The following is a 26,832-nucleotide window of genomic DNA, read 5'->3' on the forward strand; positions in this document are numbered from 1 at the left end:
TTGAGCCTAAGTCAAATGCTTAACCAACTGGGCCACCCAGGCACCCCTTTTGTTCATTTTTTAAAATCTGACAAAGTGATCTCATGGGTGAAAAAAAGTCAAGGTAGTTTTTGACACGAGGAGTAATTAGCAACAATTTGTCTTACTTTAAATTAAATGAAAAAGTAAATGTCCCAGAACAAAAATCTAGTCCAATAGTTAAAACATTATACACAGTCCTGAAACAGACCATGAGCAATGGAAGGATTTAACATATCCTCAGAGATCATCCAGTCTGTGAACAGAAACTTGGATGCAGGAAATTGCTCTATAATTTCATTTCAAATTAGCTGCCTTAACTTAATCTTCTCATGAACCTAAGTCATTGTTATTAAATAAATAAATCCAAATCACTAGGGCTACTCAACATGCAACAGACTGCATGAAGTGTGTATGAGAAGCAGTACAATTGGAAATCAATGCTTATAATCAAGAATCTTACTTGAAACCACCATTTGTTCCTCTTTGTCTTTTTGTATATGCCATCTTAATAGGTATGGCATGTCTATTCTGATTATACCTCATGTTCATCCCTGATGGCTGCTTCTCTTTTGGTGCAGCCTGGAGTCCAACAAGTGATTCTGTTTTACTTCATAGAGCTTGTATTTTGAGTCCTGTCATACCAGGCACAACCTTGAACTATGGTAAAATCCTTCCAGACACTTTTATAACCTTCAATAACAAGTAACAGACAGAAATTTGGTTTAATTTCTATCATTAAAAAAAAAAAATTGAAATCAAAGTGGTCAACAATAGGGAAATGGTTTAAAAAAAAATCTTTGGAGGTGCCTGGTTGGCTCAGTCAGTTAAATAAACTAACTCTTGATTTTAGCTCTGGCCTTGATCTCAGGGCCATGAGTTCAAGCCCCGCATTTTGGGAAAAAAAAAAAAAAAAAAATCTTTGTAGATTCATACAATGTAACATTATAGAGTCACCAAAATATTACATTTTTAAGAATTTTAAATGATATAGTTCTTTCAGGAGACAAGCTATGAGTGATATCTTTATTTTCATTTCATTTCTGTATGATTTTTTTTCTGATTTTTTTTTGCAACTTTTTTGAAATCAAGACAACCTATTATAAAAAGAGGAGAATTAAGATACTTAAAAATTGGAATATATATTAATAAGGATTCATGAAAAATGGCAAATCATGCATAAACAATTATTCAATAACATTTAATGTGTACTTTCTTTGATTTTACAAAAAAGCATTTATAGTCAAGAAAATGAATGACAAAGCCATTCTAATTTGCATTCCCAAATGCATTCCCTGAACAGATGAGTAAGGTACTTCTGGCAATTTCATAGCAGTTCATGTAAGGCCTGGAAAATTCTTTCATGTAGAGCCTCCAATTGTGGACTTGCAAAGCCTCAGTGTGGATAGTAAGAATGGCAAAGATCACATCTATTACATCTCAAACAGGAAGGGAAATGTAAGAATTCTATCTTATTATTTGTTCTTTGGTTCAAATAACTGATAAAAGACCCTGCAATTGGTCCATGTGGTTGATTATGTTGTGGTCATAAATATGATCACCACCTGTTTTGCAAAACAGTAAGCAGTAAATATAATAATTCTATGGATGTGATTCTAAAAATAGTTTATACCTACACGAATCTTTTTGGAAAATTTTACCAAATAGAATCAACTTCAGTGCTTTTCTGAACCAAGGATAGAAAAAAGCATAAACCATTGGATTGAACGTAGAGTTCAAGTACCCAAACCAAATCAATGCATCATTCAATGTGGGTGGAATGCTATAGTCCAGGAAAGGATCCATGACCATGCAGACAAAGAAAGGACACCAGCATATTAAGAAAACTCCCATCACAATCCCTAAAGTCTTTGCAGCTTTCCTTTCTTTGCTTTGTAACATTCCATTTTTTTCTTCCAATCCAATTTGAAACTTCTGATTTGCATCATGAATTGATTTTGCCTGTCTCTGAGCTATGAAATATATTCTGGAATAGACACACAACATAATAGATCCAGGTATATAGAAAGAAGTCATAAAGGCCAGTACCCCAGATGTTTTGCTAAAGAAGACGGAGCAACCCCCTATGCAGTGAATGTATTTATAATACATCTCTTCAGCTCCTTTGAAGTTTAGCTCCAGAAAAATCATTCCAAATGCAAAAAGAGCAGGAACACTCCAACTAATGAAGATCATCACAAAGATAACCAAGATACTGATTTTGGCTTTGTATCTCAATGGATCACACACAGCATAGTAGCGGTCAATGGAAATGAAGGACAAGTGGAAAATGGATGCTGAGCTCAGCATAATGTCAGTGCTGGTGTGAATTTTACAGAAGACTTCTCCAAAGTACCAGCCATGCTCAACAGATCTGACCATGCTATAGGGCATGACCAGGCACCCCAGCAGAAAGTCCACAGTGGCCATGGAATGAATGAGCCAATTAGTTGGGGTATGAAGTTGCTTGAAGTGTGATATGGAAATAATGACTATCAGATTGCCAATGAGTGTGGTCAGAATTATGAGCACCATTAAACTATACAGGGAAGCACGGACATCATTCGACCTGCTGCTTTTCACACAGGAAATATTAATTATATTGTGGCAAAAAGACATTGTTCCTGAGGGTTTTCTACCAGTTTATTTCTTCCTTTGTGTATTGAGGAATCTTTCTTTGAAATCCATAATCAGGTTTGGGTTCATTCTTTTACTTCTATATACCTATTCCAGAAATCTGGGAGGAAAAAAAAAAGAGAGGGAGAGAATCATTGAAAATTTGATTCTTTTCACTTCTAGCATACTCACTATTACTTCTTGCTGAAAAGTCATTATTTTAGAAAGAGCTTTTATTCCTAAGTTTAGTTCCATAGGTCAGTTCAATAACTTTTTTAACATCTCCTCGTTGGATAATGGTGCTAGAAATGAAAAGTTGAATTATTAGATTGAAATACATGAAACTGACACTTTTTTTTGGTTAGAGAAGGTCAAATGATGAATTTTTCATATGCTTCAATCTATGGAAATAGTCTTTGTTCAAAAGAAAGTCTTGTGGGGAAAGTTTATATTCTACAGGGTACATATAAATTGCCAGAAATTTTAGAATTCAAATATGTTCCAGAGGAAAAGTGAATTTTTTTTTATAAACATATAATATATTTTTATCCCCAGGGGTACAGGTCTGTGAATCACCAGGTTTACACACTTCACAGCACTCACCATAGCACATACCCTCCCCAATGTCCATAACCCCACCCCCCCTCTCCCAACCCCCCTCCCCCCATCAGCCCTCAGTTTGTTTTGTGAGATTAAGAGTCACTTATGGTTTGTCTCCCTCCAATCCCATCTTCTTTCATTTACTCTTCTCCTACCCCCTTAACCCCCCATGTTGCATCTCCTCTCCCTCATATCAGGGAGATCATATGATAGTTGTCTTTCTCCGATTGACTTATTTCGCTAAGCATGATACCCTCTAGTTCCATCCACCGAAAAGTGAAATATTTTAAATGCATCTCTTGTACACAATAATATCTGCTAGTGTATGCTTTTGTACTTGATAAAATATAAGATATTTCTTATTTTCTAGTTAACTGTAATGGAAAGAAGCTTACATACATTTACTTCTGGTTTGCAAAGCACTTATACATATATTCCAAGCATTACTTCATTTAACCTTTTTTCATCTACAAAGTAAACATTATTGCTTATAAGAAAGATATGACGTTTTCCAGAGATATGACATTTTGTTAATGTAATTATACTGGCAAGAATTTGAGCTTTCGTTCATGAAACCACTGAAAGTAGAACATGACCTGAGGTATCAATTACTAGTATAGTTTCTTTTTTGTTAATCCACATTTTCTTTCCGTGGCAGAAAGGATCAAGTCTTCTTTCCATTCTTTTTTATTAATCCACATTTTTTCCCACAGCAGAAAGGATCAATTCAGATAAATTATTTTCATTAAACTTTGAACTTTCATATAAGAACAAAAGATCTCTTGAAAAGTGATATCTATTAATGAAGTGTGATATTATGGTCTCAGTTTTTAAGGATTTTAAATACACAGACCAAAGTCTGTGGTAAAGACATGATGTGGTGCAAGGAAAAGATGGCTGAGGTCAGAACCCAGGGAACCTGAGCTTCAGTGTGTGCTGTGGGCATGGCACTGGAGCTCTTTTTTTTTTTTTTTTTTTCTTAAAGCTCTGAAGCCCATTAATTTTTTTTTTTCATTCATTCCCAATTTTAAAACCAAAGTAAAATCTGGTTAAAACAGAGATGGCACCTTCTTCCTCCTCATGCCCATTAAGGAACCCAAGGCTCCATGAGAGCTAGTTTAAAAATATCCTCTTTGGGGGTGCCTGGGTGACATAGTCAGTTAAGTGTGAGCTTCTTGATTTAGGCTCAGGTCAGGATCTCAGGATCATGAGTTTGAGACCCTTCCCCCCAACCTAAGTCTTTCTCTCCTTCTCCCTCTTCCTCTGTCCCTCCCTCCACTGGAGTGTATACTCTCTTTCTTTGTCTCTCTAAAAATAAATAAATAAATCTTTTTAAAAAATCCCCTCTGTTTCTATATGATTCTGTGATCTCAACTAAATTCTGGAATTTTCAATATATTTTGAAATATATATATGTATATGTGTATATATATATGGTATGTATAAATATATATGTATGTATAAGTGTATATGAAGAGAAGGAGAGAGAATTTGGAAAAAGAATGGGAATTTCTGGCACTCAATAAACAACCTGCACTGTGTTGAAATGCTAGAAAAGAGCAACAAGTCTTAGAATATTCTCAGAGTCTGCCTTCCTTTTCATTTCCTCTCATTGCCTCTGAGCTGACAGTTTAGATCAAGACTACATAAAAATTTAAATGTACCCATAACTGGAACTGGAGGAATAAAAATAAATAAAATATCTAGCTATGAAAATGCATATTTTAATAAATTTAAAACACCTATCCTCCAATCCCTTCAAATAGTAGTACTCTTCCATAAAAACAATAAATTCCTCAAAAAGAATTATTTTTAATTTCACATCTTCAGAAGATCCCCTTTTACTTCCACTTTATGAGAAAGGAAAACAAAACAAAACCTCTTTTTGAAAGTCATTTACACTCTTTGTCTTTCATTCATCTACTAGCCTTTTGAATACACTCTAGCTCTAAGAGATTTTTGTCAACACTCTACCAAAACAGTTTTTTTTTTTCAGCTAAGACAGTAGAAGAGATGGTTTATTGTACATGTGTTACATTCAGGCACAAATGAAAAGAGAATTTGTCCAGAAAGTCACAGGTCCAGGGCAAAGGACCAAAAGGGACTGTTTTGGTATGAGTGACATGTGTCTCTCAAAGGTGGTCATTGTGATCAGATGGCAATGGATGTTCTGAATCCACTGAATCAAGTTCTAGACAATAGGCATGCAGTCCACAAATTGGTACTAGTGTCGCTGGCTTCTGGTTTTCTTTATTTCTGCTCCTGTGGCTTCCACGGGTGTACAAGCCAGAGCTTTACTTGGTCCTCTGGTCCATCTTCCTTCTTCTACCCTTCAACCTGTGCTTGTGCTGCTTCCTCTGCTTGGCTTTCATGGTGCAGAGGTTTCCAAGAAAATGGCACTAAGGCCAAGAGCCCCAAACCGTCTTTTAATCTTGTCCTAGGTTACTAACCCCAGTGCTAAATTCTCAGGCTTCTCCTTGCTTGACCCCTTAGATGCTTCTTGAAACAATCCCTTCCATTTGCAGCTCTGAATTCAATGGTTACTCTTTCTAGCTTCCATTGCCAGTTCTTCAACTCACTTGCCCTGAGGCTAGTCCTTGGTTCTCTTCTCTACTGAGGTCTGCTCCCTAGGTGATTTCTTACAGTCTTCTGGCCTTAAACTAATCTATATGCTGAGGAGTTTCAAATAAATAACTCCAGCCATGACCTCTCCCAACCCCACACTCTGGACAAACATTTCCTGCTGTCTAGAGAATATCACCATTTACTATATCTAAAGCCTCCAGTCTTCTCCACAACATGTGCCCAGCTCCTTTTCCTTTCCACACATCTCAAAAAATGGCAACTTCGTTCTTGCAAATCCTCGGTCCTAAACCTTGAAGTAATTATTGACTCTCTCTCTCACACTCAATAATATAGCTAATCCATCAGTAAGTATCTTGACACTTCATTGAAAATATATCCATAATTGGACCAGTTCTCATGGTCCCAGCCACTAACCACTGTCAAATTAGTAGCCTCTCGACTGGTTTCCCTGATTCTTTTCTTTTTTCCCTGCCTTTCTAGTTTAATTCTAGAGTCTTGACTTGAGCACCTAGCTTCAAAGCCAAGGAGAGGATTGGTTCCCTCCTCATCATTCTTTCAGAAAAGGTAAAGAATATGAATCCATTCTGTGGATGGTGTGGAAAGTGTTCCACAGACAATGCTAAGCAGAGGAGAAACTCATTCCGTTTGCCATCAGCTGTAATAATTAGTTATAAAGTCAAGGGAGGGGACCCACAGGGCTCCTTGAAAAAGTAATCATGGAGCACAGAGGAGAAAGTCATAGGTTTTTGTTTTTGTTTTTGTTTTAAAGAAAAATTGCCTTCTATTGATACATCATTTTCAGATTACTGATACAAACTGGTCAGAGAATAATTATGTATTTTGCCCAACATCAAACTGCAAAAAGTTTCCAAACACAGATGCATTTTGTGTTCAAGTTCCAAAAATAAATAAAGGCTTTCTATCTGAAAACATTCCTAGCCCTCTAAAGTAAACATTAAGAAACAAGTACAAAAAAATGACCTCCCGGCTTCTGAAGAGTCCACTTAGTTACATGAAGTATTCTCTTTCACAACACTTTTTCAGTTTCAAAAGATATTTACTTCCTAAGAACTTGAGGATCTTCATTTCAAACCCTTCTGTCCGTTTCCATGGCAACAGTGCAGCGTTCCTTGGTTCCCAGAAGTTGCATTAGTAGACTGTGGAATTTCTCAATCTTTTATACGACTCGGGCTTGGTCTGTTCTTTGCACCAAACAAACTAAATCACTGTTAACTTTAACACACGAACTCCCCCATCAGAATGCCAGTTTTTGAGAACCACACACGCCTCCGTAGGGCCAGCAAGGTAGTTTCTTAGCGCTGTTGAACACCTCCCAGGCCTGGTACTTTGGCGTCCAGCACCTACAGTGGAGCTCCAGAGAAGGCGAGGTTGGGGACATGGGGCGCCACCGGGCCCACCTCCAAAGTCATAACTTTTATTTTTTTATTTATTTTTTTTTAAAGATTTTATTTATTTATTTGACAGAGAGTGATCACAAGTAGACAGAGAGGCAGGCAGAGAGAGAGAGAGAGGGAAGCAGGCTCCCTGCTGAGCAGAGAGCCCGACGCGGGACTCGATCCCAGGACCCTGAGATCATGACCTGAGCCGAAGGCAGCGGCTTAACCCACTGAGCCACCCAGGCGCCCTCCAAAGTCATAACTTTTAAAACAGCAATCACGGCTGCCCATGGGAACAGAACCAGGGAGAGGCAGAAGCCACACAAGCCTAGATGAGGAATTTCTCAGCATGTCACAACCCTACAGGAGAAAGTCACCTGAGCTCCAAAGTACATTTAGGGAGACATCAAGAACTTCCACCCCTTAACCCAAGGAAACTGGCAGTTATTCAAGGTAAACAACAGTAGAATGGCCTGGAGCCACAACAGTTTAGAACCTCCTGGCATGTCCTTACCCAAACACACAAAGCCAGATAGAAATGCAAAAGCAGTTTCCTAGCAGGAAACAGAGCGGTTAAATTCCTGGGGAATTCAAGCCCGAGACCACTTGATACCTTAAAGGAATCTAAGAATAAACAACTGTCCTTGATCCAGATAGAAGCCAGAATGTCAATGCCTTGTTGGCTTGTTCAGATTTTTTCATTGACTTTGTGTTTCCTTTAGGTGGTGACTTTGTAGTTAGCACATAATATAAAATGAGGGATAGAGAAATGAAACATTATAACTCAGGATTTCATTTTTGTTCTAGAACTTTCCATGGATATTCTGTACTTGCTTTTTATAAGAAAATCTCTGAAGTGTATAATACCCTGACTGATTTGAGAGAGGGAATTTAAAAGTAATATGGACCTAAAATTGCAACTAAACTTTGTTTTAACCCAAATAGATTGTTGTCTTATGATTGTTCTACTGCTCCTAGATAATGTTATAAAAAATTGTATGGTCCTACATAAACTATTGTACTCAAACTTTTGGTAAACATTCAAAGTTTCAGATGATTCTTGCTTGACCAGTATGTGACCTTTGAGTGTCCTAAAAAAACAGTCACCCAATGCGACCACTTGAGCTAATGAGTCTATGATGCTCAAAGGAGATAAAGGATTTAAAGTATGCTAGGAAAAAGCCATACAATCTGTGTGAATCCAGTAAATAGTCCTCAAGTCTGTTTAGAGACCATAATTGCCCTCTCCAAATAGATGGGACCAGAAACTTGCTGATCCTGGATTTGGTTCCAGAACCAAGAAAGTAGGATGTTATTAACCAGCCCTAAAATGGAAAAATAATGCTTAGAATGAGATCTTCCAAAAGAGTTTTCAAGGCCCCATTAAAAGAACAGAGGGTGTAGCACGCCTAAACTTTCTAATCTATCAAGACCCCACTCGGCTGTGAGATTATGGCCAGAGGCTGTGTGTCCCTGTCAGAGTTTCTGGAGAAACTAAGATGGCTGATATTTGCCAGGTTAGCTCATTTTCTTCTCTATTTAAAGTTACCTGGTAAGTAGTTCATTTATTCACCATCAATACAGTCGAAAATTTAACTTGAGAATACAGTAAATATAATTTGTTATCTTCCTACAAATCCCAAACCCCAAAATAATGTACCTTCACAGGAACAAAAATAAGGCTGACCTCAAGTATACAGAGAGCTATGAGAAGAAAAATTTGAAACTAGAGATTTTTACACACAGGAAATGTACTTATGGACTGTGAAAGATGGTTTACTATATTCCAATGTTCATAAAACATTCTACCCATGTATTCCTTTTGAAAAAAAAAATATATATATATATATATATTTGCTGAGAAACATCAGTTGCTTGTGGAAGTCATGAGATTTAGGATCTCAAGAATTTGGAAATGAAGCCGTAAAAAGACTAAAAATTAGCTTTTGCAAATCAGAGGACTGAGTTTAAAATAATTCTGGCAGGGGCACCTGGGTGGCTTAGTCAGTAAGCATCTGACTCTGGGATCGAACCCCATGTCCATGTTGAGGAGAGGGGTCCTTTCTCAGAGGGGAGTCTGCTTCTCTCTCTCCCTCTACAGCTCCCCCTGCTTGTGCTCTCTCTGACTCTCTTTCAAATAAATATATAAAATATTTAAAAATATATAATACAATAAAATAGTTCTTCCTTTAAAATTGAAATGCAATTGATGAAGAGACACATTTTTTAAAAGCAAGTTTGAGGAAAAATACCTCTAAAATACCATTTACAAACTGGAAGCAAGTATTGTAAACAGCCTTGCCAGTGAGAGAAAAGCTTCCACCCAAGAGACTTTGACAGCCTGGCCTGCCAACAATGTGTACACCCCTGATAAGACCTCTCAGAGTTCATAATTCATTTAAGAAAATAGCAGTAGCAGCACCAAGAGGAGTCAAGTCAATTAGAAAAAGTGGGCAGCTACTCTAGAGGCAGAAAAGTGAGAACTTTAAAAAAACATTTAGTAAAAACACACAAGAACATCAAATTAGCACACAGAAAAGGTTTTACAACCAAAAGAAATGATATCAGGTATCCATAAAGAATTTATAAAAGAGAATAATCACAGCTAAAGACTAAATCACTGACCCTGGGAATCAAATGGAAGAGTATCACACATGCTAAGCTACAATACAAAGAAAGAGAAATTCACTCATTCTTTTTCACAAATATGGAGTGAATGACTTCGCTCCATCAGACACTAGGTCCTGGGGTGAACAGACACAACTAAACTTCTTGCCCCTGAGGAACCTACATTCCAGTGTGCATGGGGGACACAGACAATAAACATGAACAATAAATAATAAGTTAGATTGTAGTGTTTGCTAAGGTGAAAAAATAAAGAAGAGAAGAGACAGTTGCAATGTTTGGGGAGAGGACTGAACCTCAGGATAAGGGAGCCATGGAAAAGTTAAATAAGAAGCTGACTCTGAATGAAATACCTGAAGGAACTGAGGAGCTAACCACATGGATATGTAGGGGAAGAGCAATCTGGGGAGAGGAGACAGCCAGCTCAAAGGCCCTGAGATGGAAACATGCTTTAGTGTGTCTGCAAAATTACGAGATGTCAATGTGGTTGGAGCAGAGCCAGCAAAGCAGAGAAAAAGGGATGGGGAAAGTAGGGATGCTGTACAAAACTACACTGAGTAGGTCCCTACAGGTCCCAGTAAGAATTTTAGCTTTGCCTTTGAGTGAAAAAGGAAGTTCCTGGTGGGTTTTGAACCCAACAACATGATCTGACAGGTTCTGACAGATGCACCCCGACTGCTGTGCTGAGAACAGAGGCAGAGGGTAAGGACGAAGGCGAGAGAAGCTGCCACTGTACGCTGGTGAGGGAAGATGATGGTTTGAACATAGCAAGGGTGGTAAGTGTGGATAGGAGTGGCCAAGTTTGGAAATGTTCTGAAGGTACAGCAGGCAGGATTTACAGATGACTGAGCGCAGGAGGAAGTTTTCCAGGGAAATAGCAAGGCTTTTGGTTTGAGCAGCTTGAAAGGGGGGCTCCCACTGACTGAGATGGAAAAGATGGTGGTTGGAGAATGGCAAGGAGCAGAAAGAAATCAGGAGTTGAGTTTTGAATTTGTCAAGTTGGAGCTGAGTGCTGAAGAGTGTGGCCTCTAGTGTCTACTGTGTCTGTTTAAGTCCAGGCAGGCCTGGCCATTCACCTATTCTCTGCCTTTGGACAGGTTATCCAATCTCTTGAGGCTACAGTTTTCTTGTGCAAACAAAAGTAAAAAAGTTAAAAAAAAAAAAAAAAGGGAAATCTAGTTTCTGGACTGTTATAAGTCTGGAATGAGTTAATATTCATAAAGTGTTTACAATAGCATCCTGTGCCTAGTGTTTATCAAATAAATAAACATCTGAAAGGAATGGTATAGACATGTTAAGGAAATGTGTAAAAGGTATCAGGAAACCTTTACAAGAATATACATATATTTAAATCAATATGAAAATGGATAGTAAAGGGTTATTATAGGCAGAAGGAAAGGAAGAGGAATGGACAAGGGGGATCAACAGGGAAGAAACAAGATGAAACAAAACAAAGAGGGGTTAGTATGTCATAAGGGAATGGGCTGTTTTAGTAACTGCCATAGCTTCAGGGTCTGGGAAATGTCTAGAACATGCACTGAGAACAAAAATGAATAAAGGCTTGGATGAATGAACCAATGAGCTGAGGAGTTCATTAGCTCATTTCTGTTCCCCCTGGGGCCCTAGTAAAGTAAGGCACATGCACTTAGTCCAGCTCTGATTCCAAAGATAAGAAAGAAAATGTTATAACCAATCAGTTAGAAATTCTTTCATTGTGGTGATAGTATTACAGGTATTTGCATCTCTGCAAACTCTCAAGTCATGTGTGTTAAATGTATACAGTTTTTTACATATCAATTATATGTCAACAATGCTGCTTTAAAAAAACAAAGAAGGAAAGATGATTTGGCTACCATAGGATTTATTTGTAATTTTAGAAACCAGAAGACAGTGGAATGAGTTTAGAAACTCTTCAGGAAATAGCAACTCAACAGTCCTATATTCAGCCAAAATGGTAGTCATAGGAAGGCAAAAAAGAAAGATAGCAAATAATGCATTTATAACTACCTTCTGAGAAACTCTAGGAAATACTCTAACAGTATAAAAATTAAACCAAACCAAGAATTTCTAATTAACAAGAGATGAAGAATAAAAGCAACAACTGTGAGTAATATTATCTAAATTAAGATTTATTTTAAATCAAAAAGAATTATGATTATAGGACACAAATAATGCTGGTTATATAAGGATTTTTGAAATGAAAAATATGTATTTCAAAAAAACAATGTTAATCTGTAACTTAAATTCTCAACTATCTCAATGTCCTCCAGTTTTTATCAGGTTGGTAAGGGGCTAGCAAGTTAAACATCTTGACAAGATGACAAAATGTACAGCTAATCTTTTATTTTGGCAAGTTTCTCTAGCAGTATTTTTTAAAGTTTAAAATGCCTATGTTGTTCAACCCAGCAGCAGTTTTTGTAACAGCAGCAGAAGTAAAAACTAAAATAGTCTGAACTTCCGGGCGCCTGGGTGGCTCAGTGGGTTAAGCCGCTGCCTTCGGCTCAGGTCATGATCTCAGGGTCCTGGGATCGAGTCCCGCATCAGGTTCTCTGCTCGGCAGAGATCCTGCTTCCCTCTCTCTCTCTCTCTGCCTGCCTCTCCATCTACTTGTGATCTCTCTCTGTCAAATAAATAAATAAAATCTTTAAAAAAAAAATAGTCTGAACTTCCATCAGACACACACAGCAGTAGACATGATGTATGTTCAATAAAATGTTAAATTAGGGCACCTGGGTGGCTCAGTTGGTTAAGCACCTACCTTTGGCTCAGGTTATGATCCCAGGGACCAGGGATCAAGCCCCACAGTAGGGTCCCTGTTCCACAGGGAGTCTGCTTGTTCCTCTGCCCCTTCCCCCACTCATTCTGTCTCTCTCTCCCTCTCAAATAAATAAATAAATAAATAATGAATCTTAAGAAAATAAGATGTTAATTAAATGAGTTGGGTTTTTTAATGTACAGATATAGAAAGATGTCAATGATATCTTATCAAGTAAGAAAAAAAAGAATTTGCAAAATGTTTTAAAATATCATGTCCAGAGACACTCATACTGACACACACACATATTTGTATAAGCATGGAAAATATGTATGAAATGGTACACTCCAAATGCTTAGCATCCTTAATTCAGAGATGGTAAGATTAAAATTTAAAAAAATTAAAATTAAACAACAACATAAAAGAGAAATAATATCAAATTGTAGCAAAACTTTTCCTGGTTGGCAAAATAACCAACTTTTACTTTCTTCTCCCTAATTTCTACATATCCCAAGTTTTCTACTATGAGAATGTCTCACTTTCATAACTAGAAAAAATTATCTAATAAAATTAAATGGATTGTCTATGAATTGCTCTAAACGAAAGTTTAATGAAACTCAAAAAAACTATTGGTGAATAACAAGTAACAAATTATACAATTTGTGATTTTGTGCTTGTATAATTCTCTATATGAGTTATTGATCCATTTTAACATTATATTAAAATTAAATTTTTGCTGAATTTCTGAGCTGAACCCATATCCTGTTTTTGTTCTATATAAATTTAGAAATATAATTAGAAATAAAGTTGATAACAATTTTATTCCAAAAGTATGTTTGCAGCTCCGTAATTTACCCAGTATTCCTTATTAAAATACTAAAATATTTTTGAAAAATACTTATTTTATTTTTTTGAGATTTTATTTATTTATTTGCAATAGAGCAAGAACCAGCAAAAAAGCACAAGCAGGGGAGCAGCAGAGGAAGAGAGAGAAGCAGGCTCTCCACTGAGTAGAGAGCCCAGCACTACTGAGCCATCCAGACACCCTGGAAAATACTTATTTTATCTTATTTTTAAAAGATTTTATTTATTTATTTATTAATAAAATAAGAGAGAGAGACACAGCAAGAGAGGGAATACAAGCAGGGGAAGTGGGAGAGGGAGAAACAGGCTTCAGGCTGGGCAGGGAGCCCAATGAGGAGCTCGATCCCAGGATCCTGGGATCTTGATCTGAGCTGAAGGCAGTTGCTTAACAACTAAGCCACACAGGCACCCCTAAAATACTTATTTTAAAGGCGAGAAAAAGTCAAAGGGCAAAAGAAATAATGTTAATGTTATTTAATGTTAATGTTATTTAAGGCGTGAGTCTTGATGGGAAACATCATTGGAAACAATCTGTTTCTATCTTGAAGAAACAGGAAGCATGGCAAATTCCATTTGTTTGCTTACTCATCAACATGGCCTGACAGATAAGAGAAAAAACCATTTCCAGCAATATTATGAATAGGTAAATAGAATATACCTGAAAGTTTTTCTGCTATGTAGACCTGCATAAGATAATATGTATCAGATTTAAGTCATCAAACTAAAAGATTCTTAAACTAATCAATCTAATATATGGCATGTAGACACAAAAAGACACACACACACAATACACTAAAGAGTGAAGTCATTCAACAATGGGCCAGGATTTTTCCCACCAAATAATATTTGTGCAAATAAGATTTTAGTTCTCTAGTTTAGTATACAATAACAATAACAAATAATTTAATTTTAAAACCTGTACAAATCTCTGTGAAGTTCCTTTTCATAATGTTAAAACTAGCCAACATGCACAGAAGGAATGCCCTTCTTCATTTACAAGAAAAGGAGATAAAAAATCATGTTTCAACTTTAAGTCTCCTAGGTTTCCATAGGTGAAATTTTCATAAACGTGAAACATTTTAAAAGCACATATAAAGCGAGCTATTTAAAGATATATAACTATGTTTTAGCTTCTCTTACTAACACAGGTTTTAGGTAACTAAGTTACAGAAACCTTGTTAACTTTTCTATTAAATAATCATAAATTTTAATGTATGAGTAAGTACCAAGCCACGGATAACTTTTATGGTCTTCAGCATTCTCTCAATAAAAGATCCCCTGGACCCCCAGGCTAGTCCCTGCTTTTTGCTGTGGCTTTTGAGTGCATTGAGACCTACCTTCTCCGGCAAGAGTCAACAAGCGTGGATGAACTGGGAGAAGAAACAGCCTTTGGGAGGAGACCCACTGCATCTGTCCCCAGCACGGCTGCTGCTGGCTAAAGCCACTGCTGTGCTCCAATAGGCCACAGTTCACATAGGCAAGTGATGCAAATATTAAAATCTGGAAAAGATAAGCCGATAATAAATCTTTCTGAAACAAGGTAACAATATAGTATTAATACATGGAACTGGGAGGTGCTTTTATTCTAAACCAGCATCAGGAAGCTAGCAGTGAACAAGCTAAATAGAGAAAGTAAATATTACCATTACTTTAAAAATAATCTCAAACATGGGCCACCAGTAACCACAGTGATGGGTGTTAACAGCATATATATAAAAACACATGTTCGTTAAAACTGCCTTAATTGTGGATGGATTTGAAAGAAAAGTACTCCTGCATTAGACATCTTTACAAAGGAAATAACTAGCACTAAAAAAGCAGTTTAGTTTCAAAACAGGTAACTTTACCTGCCAAAGGACTAGTTTGAAAAATTAATATGTATTTAAGCCCAATAACGTCCTGTGGATAGAAAATAAATTAAAACAATGGTTCTCCCAAACTTTGTTTTAACCACAATAGGAAGAAAAATATTTTACATCATGACTCAATATACATGTCGGTAAGCATCCATAACAGAAGCAAATGCTTTCATTAAAACATGTGCTTATTTATGCTTATTAAATGTTTTCATTAAAAATATGCTTCATTCAGGGGTGCCTGGGTGGCTCAGTGGATTAAGCCTCTGCCTTCAGCTCAGGTCATGATCTCAGGGTCCTGGGAACGAGCCCCGCATCGGGCTCTCCACTCAGCAGGGAGCCTGCTTCCCCCTTTCTCTCTGCCTGCTGCTCTGCCTAGTCGTGATCTCTCTCTCTCTCTACATCAAATAAATAAAATCTTTAAAAAAAAAATATGCTTCATTCAACCCGTTCTGATATTTTCCACTTTCTTTTTTTAATAATTGGGATTTATATCCCAATAATGTTACTAATCACAATTATAGAAACACTGCTTTAGAGGTGAGATGGTCATCAATATTTTAATTCCTCTAAACAAAACTTCTAAAATGACCCTCTCACACATGGAGCCAGATCCTTCAAAATAGCCAAATAACTAGCTTCACAAGTGCAATTTCTCATCTATGTCTATTTGTTATTCTGCCACAGGAAATCATAGGATCATTATGATAGACTATTACTGTTCCTGATTCTTCACTCTCCTCGCATCTACACTTATGTCTTTTCTTCATTGAGAATGGATGTTTCTTCCCTGTCCTTCAAACTTCAGCTTTGCCACTTTACTTTTTTGGCTAAAAGAATATAGACAGAAATAAAAGTGTGCCAGTTCTAAGCCTTGTCTTGAGGAGGACTCCCATATTTACGACTGTCTTCGGTGCCCCTCCCATGATGAGACCAGGCCCCAAGGAAGCCTGCTGGTCCAAAAGGATGAGAGACATGTGGAACAGATTGGGTCATAGGGATAGGAAACATATGGCAGAGCCACCCTAGCTGACCCCACAGATTCATGAACATAAGTTGCTATTATTTTAAGATACTGAGTTTTGGGGTGGTTGGTTATACAGCGTTTTCATGGCAACAGATTATTGGGTTAATTGGTTTCTGAAAGAAGCCACTGAGATCCATCTTGCAGAAACACTGACACGACACAATGGGTCACCTATGGTCTAAATAGCCATTAACAAAAGCTGCCACAGCAAAAACAAAGAAACATAAAATTAAAATTACCCTTTACTAAGTTGAAGCTGACATTTTACTAGGTGAATATAACTCCTGTTTCAGAAACTTCCAGATACTAAACTTGGTTCAAGAAATAACATACAAGTTCACTTCTTATAACAATAAATAGAAAATATCACTCATCTTTCCAAACATGAGTTCCAGGTTTGCCTGAATGAAACATACACACATCATTTTGTGAGTTTTCTTTGCAAGCAAGCACAATGCCTCATGTAGTGGAGTTTAGTATGCTCTAGAAAACCAGAGCTCTCGTCTGCTTTGTTCATTCTGTCTCCTCATCACCTAAAATGGTGCCTGCGAATCATTTGCTCCATAGATATTTGATGGCTGAATGATGATAAATTACTAATTAAGTTAATTTTTCAGTTTTAAAGGTTTTTTAAATCCAAGTATTACATGAATATGGAATTCTCATAATTTCATTTGTGTTAATTACAAAACTGCTCCGCAAGTCTTCTTTTTTCTTTATGTCACATTCTTTCTTTTAACCTGAACATTTATTTAGCCAACAATCCCTGAATGGCAAGCCTGTGAGATAAAATATGATTATGATTCTTCCTTCTAGGAATATGTAGCTAATGGTGAGTTAAATGTGCAAACAGATACAGTATCATAGAGAAAGTGCTGACTTGAACTAGAAAGGCTGAATTTTGGGAGCATCTAAGAGATCTAGAAACCTCATGAGGTAACCTGGAAAGATTACCAAAAAGGTGGTCACATATAGCTGAATCAGAGAACTTCACAAACAGACTAAATTTAAAATAGGTAAATATACATGAGAACTTCATATTTAATCTTAATAAAACATTTTCATAGTGGGCAATTAAAATCATTTAATCGGTAACAATTGTGTCTTACATGATTACATACAGATGACAACAGAGACCATATAGGCTTTGTTACTGCTGTGTTCCCAGGACCTGGCACATAGTGTGTGCTCAATAATGACTGGTCAGTTGGCTGCCTGGGATTTCTAGCAGACTAGCTGAATATTTATGTGTATAGCACAAGGTGAGTGAGAACCCACAGTATGATTTGGAAGGGATCATTCTTTTTTTTTTTTAAGTTTTTATTTATTTATTTGAGAGAGAGAAAGCAAGAGCAAGAGAGTGAGCACAAGCAGAAGGAGGAGCAAAGGGAGTGGGAGAAGCAGGCTCCCTGCCCAGCAGACAGCCTGACTCGGGGCTCCATCCCAGGACCCTGGGATCATGACTTGGGCTGAAGGCAGACGCTTAACCACGTGAGCCACTCAGGCGCTTGTGGAAGGCATAATTCTTGTGGTCACAGCTGAAGTTGTCTGTGATAGAGGACTAAAAAAATCCCAGAGACAGAAAGAAAGAGAGAGGAAGGTGGAAATGTGTGGAAAATACTTCTAGATATTGAGAAGAAAAATAAAACAATACAGTCAAGGGGAGGAAAAAGAATGTTTAAGATGGAGTCACAGTATAAAATACTAAGTGACCAAAAAAGCACATGGATTGATGATAAGACCACAGGGTAAAGAAAGTGCCATTAGTGATTTTGGAGCAATGTCAATGCGGTATTATGGACCATGGGGAGGGGTCAGAGGGCCAGAGAAAAGCTAGATTCATGAGATTACGAAGATAGTGTGTAGTGAGAAAAGGGAGGTCGCTGGATTAAATTAACTTTTTGAGACATGTGACAGTGAAAGAAAAAAGAAAAATAGAATATTAGTTTGAAGGAATGGGAGGTTCAGAGGACAAATATAAATTTAAAATCAGATGCTTAATTTTCCTTGTTGAATATGAGACACTCTGCCTCCCCCGATGCTTGCTCCCTTTTCTTAAAGCATTTACTTTAGAAGATGTACAAGTTTCCCTCTCCTTGAAATGTATATAAATATTTTTAAAATCTTCATAATCCTCTTGCCAACTTTATGACCCAGGAATGTCTTGCTCAAGGACCTGAGAACCGACTCTTTGAAATGTAAACATAAAGGAAGATAATATCCTTATCTCCCAGTTTTTGTGGGATGAGCCTAACCTCAGTGGACACCTCACTCCCAACGTGCAAGACCACCTCTTGTCGTAAAGAGCTTAATTTTCCTTTGGTTGAAGTCAATTAGCTCACACGATGGTCACCCCAACGACCAAGTGTATTTAGGATGAACTATGTGGGACACACAATGATGTCAGTGCTTTTCCTTGAGGACTAGTGATTGTATATCTTGAGAACATCTATGTATTAGTCATCATTCTCCAGAGAAGCAGAACCAATAGGTTACATATATATATATATATATATATATATATATATATATATATGCAAAGAGACTTATTATAGGAAGTTGGGTTATGCAGTTATGAAGGCTGACCAGTCTCAGGATCTGTAGGGGTGGGGATCCAGCCTGTTGGAGACCCAAGGTTTCAATCAAAAGGATAGCAGGCTCAAGATCCAGAAAGAACCAACGTTTCCATCTGAGTCCAAGGCAGAAAAAAGCCAACATCCTGATTCAAAGGCATCAGGCAGAAAGAATCTTCTCTTCCTCAGGGAGGGTCAGACTTTTTGTTTTGTTCGGTCCCTCAGCAGATTGGTTGGGGCCCATCCACATTAGGCAAGACAAACTACTTTACTCAGTCTGTCAATTTCAGTGTTAATCTCATCCAAAAATATATCTACAGAAACACTCAGAATAATGTTTTACCAAATATCTGGGCACTTCATGGCCCAGTCAAGTTGACACATAAAATGACACATAAAATTGGCCATCACAGTGGGCTGGGGTATCTGCTGGGCTATACAGAAGAGTGAGAGTTTGTTCCATCTTCGCGGTTTATTAGTAGATTGCCTGTGGTGTGCATTACATTCTGGTTCAATGCTTATTCAATAACAAAATTGTTTTCTTTCTCTTCTAGCTTTTGGGGTGATTTTCTGGATTGAGAGATGGTTTTGGTTTTATTTTCCCCAGCAGAAGCATTAATACATCAGTTGGATTAGAATAAGCATGAAAGGATTTGTCAGCCACCAGGACAGACCAAAGGGGAGGAATTTGATGGGACACAGGCTGAGGTCAGAAATACAAGCAGTGATGAGCATTAAAAATAAGAGGAATTCTCCCATCTTGCTCTTCCTTTTCTTTCCAGTGAATTAGTTTGCTAGGGCTGCCATAACAAATGCCACAGGCCGAGCTCTGAGTCCTAAGAACAGACATTTGTGTTTTCATCATTTTGGAACTGGAAGTCCGAGATTACGGTGAAGCTGATCGGGTGAGCCCCAGCGCGATCTAACTAGTGTCTTTATAAGAAGAGGAATTTGGACACACAGAGACACCAGAGATGTGCAAGACCTTGTGAGGACACAGAAAGAAGGCCGTCTACTGCAAGCCAGGGAGACAGGCCATAGGAGACAACCATACCTGCTACATGACAGACACAGAGCTCAGTGTGTGTAATACAATGAGTAAGACTGAATTCCTATCCTCAAGGTAAAAGAGTTTACACTCTAATTCTGAACTGCCATGAAATGCATTGGTTTGTCTGGCTACTCTTGTTTCTCAGCTTCTACATCTATGGCTCACTTCGCAAAAATCATGTTTCAAGGAGTCTTTTCAAACTATCTTTCTCCTATTGTAAGTTTGGTCAATACTTTTTAGTTTTCAAGCTAGATACTCTACAGTCCTCTGGCCTGTATACATCCCATGAATACACATCACATAAATACTAAGCAATTAGGTAGAATGATGAGATATAATTTGAACGCCCCATAAACCCAATATACCTGCCTTGAGCCGTCTTTCCCAGTAACGAGCAAGGGAATCTGAAATCACCTCTTTACAGTAGCTTCTTTGGATTAAGTTGTTCTCTCTGGAAATCTTCTTTTGAAATGCAAGTATCATATCTTCTGTTGTATTTTCTTATAATAATTGATTGGAACCGTATCTTTTATGTCACATTTCCCACGGTGATGTTAATGTAAACAATGAATGAAGTAAAGTTCTCAGAAGATTATACCCACTAACATTAATAGAACTTTAACACAAGCGAGCTTATGAGAACAGAGCTTCTGGGTCATAGAGGTGGGAAGAAGGTAATAAGGTGGAAAGAAGATTTTGGGTTGGATTTGAAGACAGTTCTCATAGAGAGAATCAAGGTATCAAAGCAGATAACTTTAAATGCTCCGAACTATTAAAAATGTACCGAAAGCAGATGTATTGAGGTAGAATGTAGTTAGCACAAGAACTCCTTTCCAATATAATGGAAAAAGATGAGTACTTTAACCAGCTAGCACCATAAATGAATCAAATTCATAGAAAAGGTCATAAGTCATGAAATGCATAAGCAAGGAGTAAAATACCCACTTTTAGATTCATAGAGGTTTTCCTTACCATATAAGTGAGGAGTCAACAAATGGTTTCGGTAGAGAGCTAGATACTAAATACCTTAAGCTTTGAGGGCCATAGGGTTATGGCAACTATTCAATTCTGTCACTGTAACATGAAAGTACTCAGATGATACATAAATGAGTGGGTGTGGCTCTGTCTGATAAAACTTGGTATCTGCAAGAAAGAGCTTACTGATCCCTGATAGAGATTATAGAAGAGATGGGGCACCTGGGTGGCTCAGTGAGTTAAAGCCTCTGCCTTCAGCTCCGGTCATGATCCCAGCGTCTTGGGATCGAGCCGGGCCTCAGGCTCTCTGCTTAACAGGGAGCCTGCTTCCTCCTCTCTCTCTCTCTGCCTGCCTCTCTGCCTACTTGTGATCTCTGTTTGTCAAATAAATAAATAAAATCTTTAAAAAAAAGATTATAGAAGAGATACTATAGGGTTTCATATCATCGATCAAAGCAAAATGATGGGGACTCAAAACCATTTTACTGGTAAGATCCTTCTTTCCATTCTGCTACACATACACGTTTCTACTATGGTAGATATAACACTTGCAGTGGGGGAAAAAATCAGTTGATTGAGGCAAAAATAAGGAAAAGAAAAGTCTTTACAATTCCATTTGAATTTTATATTTTGGGCTATTGCTTACTGACATAAAGAGGAAACAATGTCATCATAGCAAGAAACCATTTATATAAACGTCTTTGTAAGGTTACCATAGGCATAACTTGTCATTACTTGGAAACTATTCCAGAAACGTCTTAGACTTATGGAATATTCTCGGATGTGGGGGGCCTTCTCACTTCCTAAGCATCCCTCAATTATTTATAGTAAATGTAGCAAAGATACTTATATGAAGCATTTCCACCTTTCGTTATTTTCAGATGCCCTCCCATTTCCTTCCATTCATCTTTTCATCTTTTCAGTGAATTCATCTTTTCAGTGAATGGTGGCCAATGATGGCAAGTTTTCAACAGCAAAGTAAATACAACCATGCCCAGAGACACTTGCCATTGAAAGGACTTAAGCAAACCAGGTCTTCAATGCATAAAAGAATGTCTCAACTTAAGGAATTTGGGGCAGATGGGACAAAGATCTTGGTTTAAGCAATGTGGCTTCAAGCCCCTGAAATCATAGCAGAGCCCTGGCATTGTCTAGGACATAGCCATGACCTAGACATGTCCTGACATGGGCCATGCCTATGGTCAGTTGGGCAGCACCATTTCTATTGCACATAAAACCAATTCAGCAAACTGTCATGGCCTCCTGAAAAGTATTCCACAATATTTTTCCACTCCACTTCAGAAAGTATTCCAATGATTTACTATCATTTTTTAAAGATTTATTTTATTCATTTCAGAGAGAGAGAGCGTGTGTGCAGGCATGTGGGAGAGAGGCAGAAGGCGAGAATTCCCAAGCAGGCTCCCCACTGAACATGGACCCCAAAGCAAGACTCCATCCCACAACACACGAGATCATGACCTTAGCTGAAAACCAGGAGTCGGTCGCTCAACCGACTGAGCTACTCAGGCAACTGTACTACCATTTTAAAATGATTTTTAGCAAGCATATCTATATGTATTATAAGAATCTACTGTCATGTCATCTGTATATAACTTTTGAATCTCCAGAAACTTAACTTCTAATAGCCTACTGTATGACTGGAAGTCTTACCAAGAACACAGTCGATTAACCCCCACTTTGCACGTTACATGTATTATATATTGTGTTCTTACAATAAAGGAAGCTGGAGAGAAGAAAATGTTATTATGACATAATGAAATACAATTATAAATAAAAATACAATTATAAAGGAAAATACAATTATAGTTCTGTAGTGTATTTATCCAAAAAAAAAAAAAAAAAAAGACTGTAAGCAGACCCACACATTTCAAACCCATGTTGTTCAGAGGTCAAGTGTATTCGGGTTTCCCAAGCAGGTTTTGATTCGTGAAAGATGCTGTATTCTGATATGAGTATCCAACTGGCTTAGTTATAAGCACTCAATCCCTTATGGAATGCCTCCTGTATGCCAGACACTACGCTAGCATGTCACCTTTAAAAAAGACTGATTCTCGAGGTGGCTAAGGAATTTGGTCTCAGAACAGCAAGGGGCAAAGCCAGGAATCAAAGGCAGGTCCCAAACTGAAGTTCCATTTGTCTCTGCTACTCTTTTACTTCTCTCATTATGCAGAAACCTAGAAACAGTCTGATTTATAAATTGTCTTCAGTGAGTTCCATTAAAGTGATTCAATTTCCCACACCCTGTTCACTTCCAGTGGCCTTGACACAACTGAGTTGTAGAGCTTGCAGTTTAGAGATCCAGACAGGAAATAGAACCCTTCCCCCTCCAAAAAATTCATCAGTTCTTAACTGTATTAGCAGACAGTGTTTAGTTACAGGCCTTTTACTAGCCTAGAAAAAGACATGCAGCCATCCATGGGCATGGAATCTAGTTGGGAGTCATGTGACTATAGAACTAATCTTCGTGCAGATCTCTACATTACTGCTGAATATTGTATCCGGGGCCACTTATATCTAAGTGTCTCAGCATATCTGAAACATTTATATCCTAAGGCCCTAGCACATCCCCTGGAATTTCTAAACTGGTAAATAATAGTTATGGAAACTAATAATAGTATAGAGGCTAAAAAGCAAAGTGATACTTCAAAAATTGTGTTCAAGGGACGCCTGAGTGGCTCAGTTGGTTAAGCCGCTGCCTTTGGCTTAGGTCATGATCCCAGGGTCCTGGGATCGAGTCCCACATTGGACTCCTTGCTCAGCAGGGAGCCTGCTTCTCTCTCCATCTCTGTCTGCCACTCTGCCTGCTTGTGCGCTCTCAATCTCTCTCTTTCCCTCTCTGACAAATAAATAAATAAATAAAATATTTAAAAAAAAAATTGTGTTCAGTTCAAAGCCCTGAGAACAGACCAAATGTTAGCAGGTCTCATGAAATCTCTGAAAACTTCTTTCAGAAAAGAGGTTGACTGTTAACTAAAAGCATATTGATGCCACCAACCCTGAATATTTTCATGACTATTACAGGGAGGAGACTTAGAGGATTGTCTGTATATCTATTCTCTTGGCACCACAAATAGAAGAATGGAATACAGGGGGAATTTAGCTTATACATTTCAGGAAGGATATTCTCTCTTTTTGAACCTATCCTAAGACACTACATTCACTTTGAATGTTAATTTCTTATTGAACTTGAATCTCTGACCCAGATATTATAGCCACTTGGACTTATAGAGGGCAACATTTGGGTTTTTATACTGGATCTCTACTCCCCAGGGCCCCGAAATGGAGTATGACCCAGTATGAAATAACTTCAACTCTCTTGTCCTTTTTGTTTGTTTTCCCCATGGAGGCAGAGAAGAGGGATAAACTAGGACAACAATTTACAATAGTGAATTTCCCACACTGTGCTGCTGGGAAACTTCTTTCACATTTTGGGAACTCTTAAAGATAGAACCTGAACATCTCAAGTGGGCAGCCTAAGCTTGGTTAATGTCAGTAGTAATAAAAAGAAATAAGGAGGAAATGGAGGGGAAAGAGCAGTGGTGAAGGAGGAAAAGAAAGAAAAGGAGGAGGAAAAAAAGGAGAAGGAGAGAAGAAAGAAAGGGGAGGCAGAATAACTTACTGAACCTGGGCCCATCACTATGCTAAGGGTGTTACATGAAGTCTCTAGTTTATTCCCAATATCTTCCAAATAGCTGAAGAGGGAAAAACTGAAATAATTACTACATTAATGAAAATTTCACTTAACATCCATCTATGGATAGGTGGAGAAGGGAATCTTACTAATTATAAGCTAAGCAAGATGACATTATAACGTACTAAATAGTAATTTCAGAACATTTTCAAAAGGTAGGGGGGCACCGGGATGGCTCAGTTGGCTAAGCGTCTGCCTTCAGCTGAGGTCATGATCCCAGGGACTCAGGATCGAGTCTCTCATCAGGCTCCCTGCTTCTCCCTCTGCCCCTCCCCACTGATCAGTGCTCACTCTCTCTCTCTCTTTCTCCTCAAATAAATAAATAAAATCTTTTTAAAAAAGAACATTTTTCAAAATAGTGTTTGTAATTGTCTTAATCAGTAATATCATTACAGTGTACTGTTATCAACAATCTCTGAAGATAACTTTCACATCTTTATTTCAGTTAAAATTAAATTATATATGTACTTAAGGAAAAATTGCAGGCGATCAGATTTTATTTTCTTGCTATAATGCTTTTATAATCCATCTCTACAACAACTACTTTCCTAGAACTAGGTACACACAATGGCATGTTTTTCAATCAATTTTTACTCATATTGCAATAGCAAATAAACTCTCGGTAATTGTCTTTGATAGAGCAAGATGAAATTTTATCATAGATGGAAAGAAAAAAGTCAACTGGTTCACAATGAATTTCAGTTAAATCAACATCATAATCTGTTAAAAGAGTATTTTAGGATACTAATATTTCCATAACTCAATTCAAAGTTTATCCAGTCAACATGTCTACAAAGCACATCGTCCAAACATTAACTTTTTATTAGGTAATCTACCACCATACTGACAGGTGGACCTTATTTGCCTTGGCCGGAGTTCAAGGTTTCTAGAAGGTATTGATAACTAAATAGCTATTAACACTGATAAGAGCTCTTGTTGTAATTCTGTGGCTAGACCACCATATGGAACCGATTTCAAATAGAAAGAGTAAAAAAGCTCACCCTTCTGTTAGCATATTCATTGATACTTCTAAACTTACCTCCCAAGACTGAAAAGTCCCCACTCTTTATGTTCACAGTCTTCTCTCAGTTTCTCAAGGCAAATTTTTATTCTCCATGCCATTTCAACAGGTATGACCAACTGAGTTCAATCTTTGTTCTGGGATATATATATATATATTATTAATCATATACTTTCACCTTAGCCCTTCCTGCATTTTAATTGCATAAGGATGCAATTAAAAACTGGCTTTAATAATCAGAGTACATAATCAGTGTCCAGCGTTTCAACCGACAAGATTAACCCTGAGTCTCCCAGAAAGCCACAGTCTAGTGTGGTTGTGTGAGAAACCACTTGTAACCCAAAATACTAGTGAAAGCACTGGACATGAAATTAAAAGATTCTGGTTTGAGGATCTTATACACATTAAGTTAGGAGATTAGGAAACAGTACTTTGTTCTCTGAGGTAAAAATGGGGAAAAATACACCAACTTTGCAAAATAAAAGAAAATGTACGTTAAAACATCTTGTAAACTATAAAACACTATGCATAAGATATTAATGATGTTTTTACTACTCTGGGTAAGAAGATAAAGTTTCCTTCAGATTAATGGCAAGGGCAAGAAAATTTAAAGAAACTGGTGGTATTGGCTTGCAACTGACAGGTCAGAGGGCTGACAACAAAAAAATGGGGTAGGAGGCAAGGGGTATAATATCACTATAGGTTGGAGAATAAAAGAATGATAAATTGCAGCCCTGGTGACTCATGGCAGACATTAATCATTTATTGAGTGATTTCAATATGTCAAAGTGGAAGAAGAATGTAAGATACATGCCTTTAAGGAACTTACGTTCAGTGATAGACATTACTAGTACTAACCAACATTTATGAATTTCTTCCCTTTCCTGGACACACAGGGAAATTATACTTCCTATGCCGCTAAATTTGGCATAGCCATCTCACTTGCTTTGGCCAATAAATACGAGTGGAAATGACAAGTATCTCTAAGGATGAAACCGTTTAAAAAGCAGTGTGCAATTTCTCCATTTTCTTTTATCATGCTCCAGCGATGATGGGAGCATTGGTTGATAAGAAAACAACACATAATGAAAAAGTCTGAGGTTCTGAGCTTTGACAAGGAGGCTTCCCTAGAGTAGACTTTAAATAAACAAGAGCA

At 37.6% G+C, this 26,832-nt stretch overlaps 1 protein-coding gene across 2 annotated transcripts; it reads right to left on the reverse strand.

The window, feature by feature from the left end:
- TAAR1 (trace amine associated receptor 1) lies at nucleotides 1-25,766 on the reverse strand. Of its 2 annotated transcripts, XM_047734166.1 has the most exons (3): nucleotides 25,695-25,766; nucleotides 14,799-14,961; nucleotides 1-2,742 (listed from the first exon to the last, which is right to left on the reverse strand). In XM_047734166.1, exon 3 carries the CDS (start codon nucleotides 2,635-2,637, stop codon nucleotides 1,621-1,623), a length of 1,017 nt encoding a protein of 338 aa, XP_047590122.1. In that variant the 5' UTR covers nucleotides 2,638-2,742; nucleotides 14,799-14,961; nucleotides 25,695-25,766; the 3' UTR covers nucleotides 1-1,620. The 2 variants fall into 2 exon arrangements, with proteins under 2 accessions (XP_047590122.1, XP_047590123.1); XM_047734167.1 differs by lacking the exons at nucleotides 14,799-14,961; nucleotides 25,695-25,766 and adding an exon at nucleotides 6,802-7,224.
- Nucleotides 25,767-26,832: the final 1,066 nt, after the last annotated feature.

Source organism: Lutra lutra, chromosome 6 (assembly GCF_902655055.1).
Source record: "Lutra lutra chromosome 6, mLutLut1.2, whole genome shotgun sequence".
Classification (NCBI taxonomy): domain Eukaryota; kingdom Metazoa; phylum Chordata; class Mammalia; order Carnivora; family Mustelidae; genus Lutra; species Lutra lutra.

Excerpts from the sequence above, each read along its gene's own strand:
- TAAR1 (XM_047734166.1), bottom strand. The coding sequence starts at position 2,637 with ATGTCTTTTTGCCACAATATAATTAATATTTCCTGTGTGAAAAGCAGC.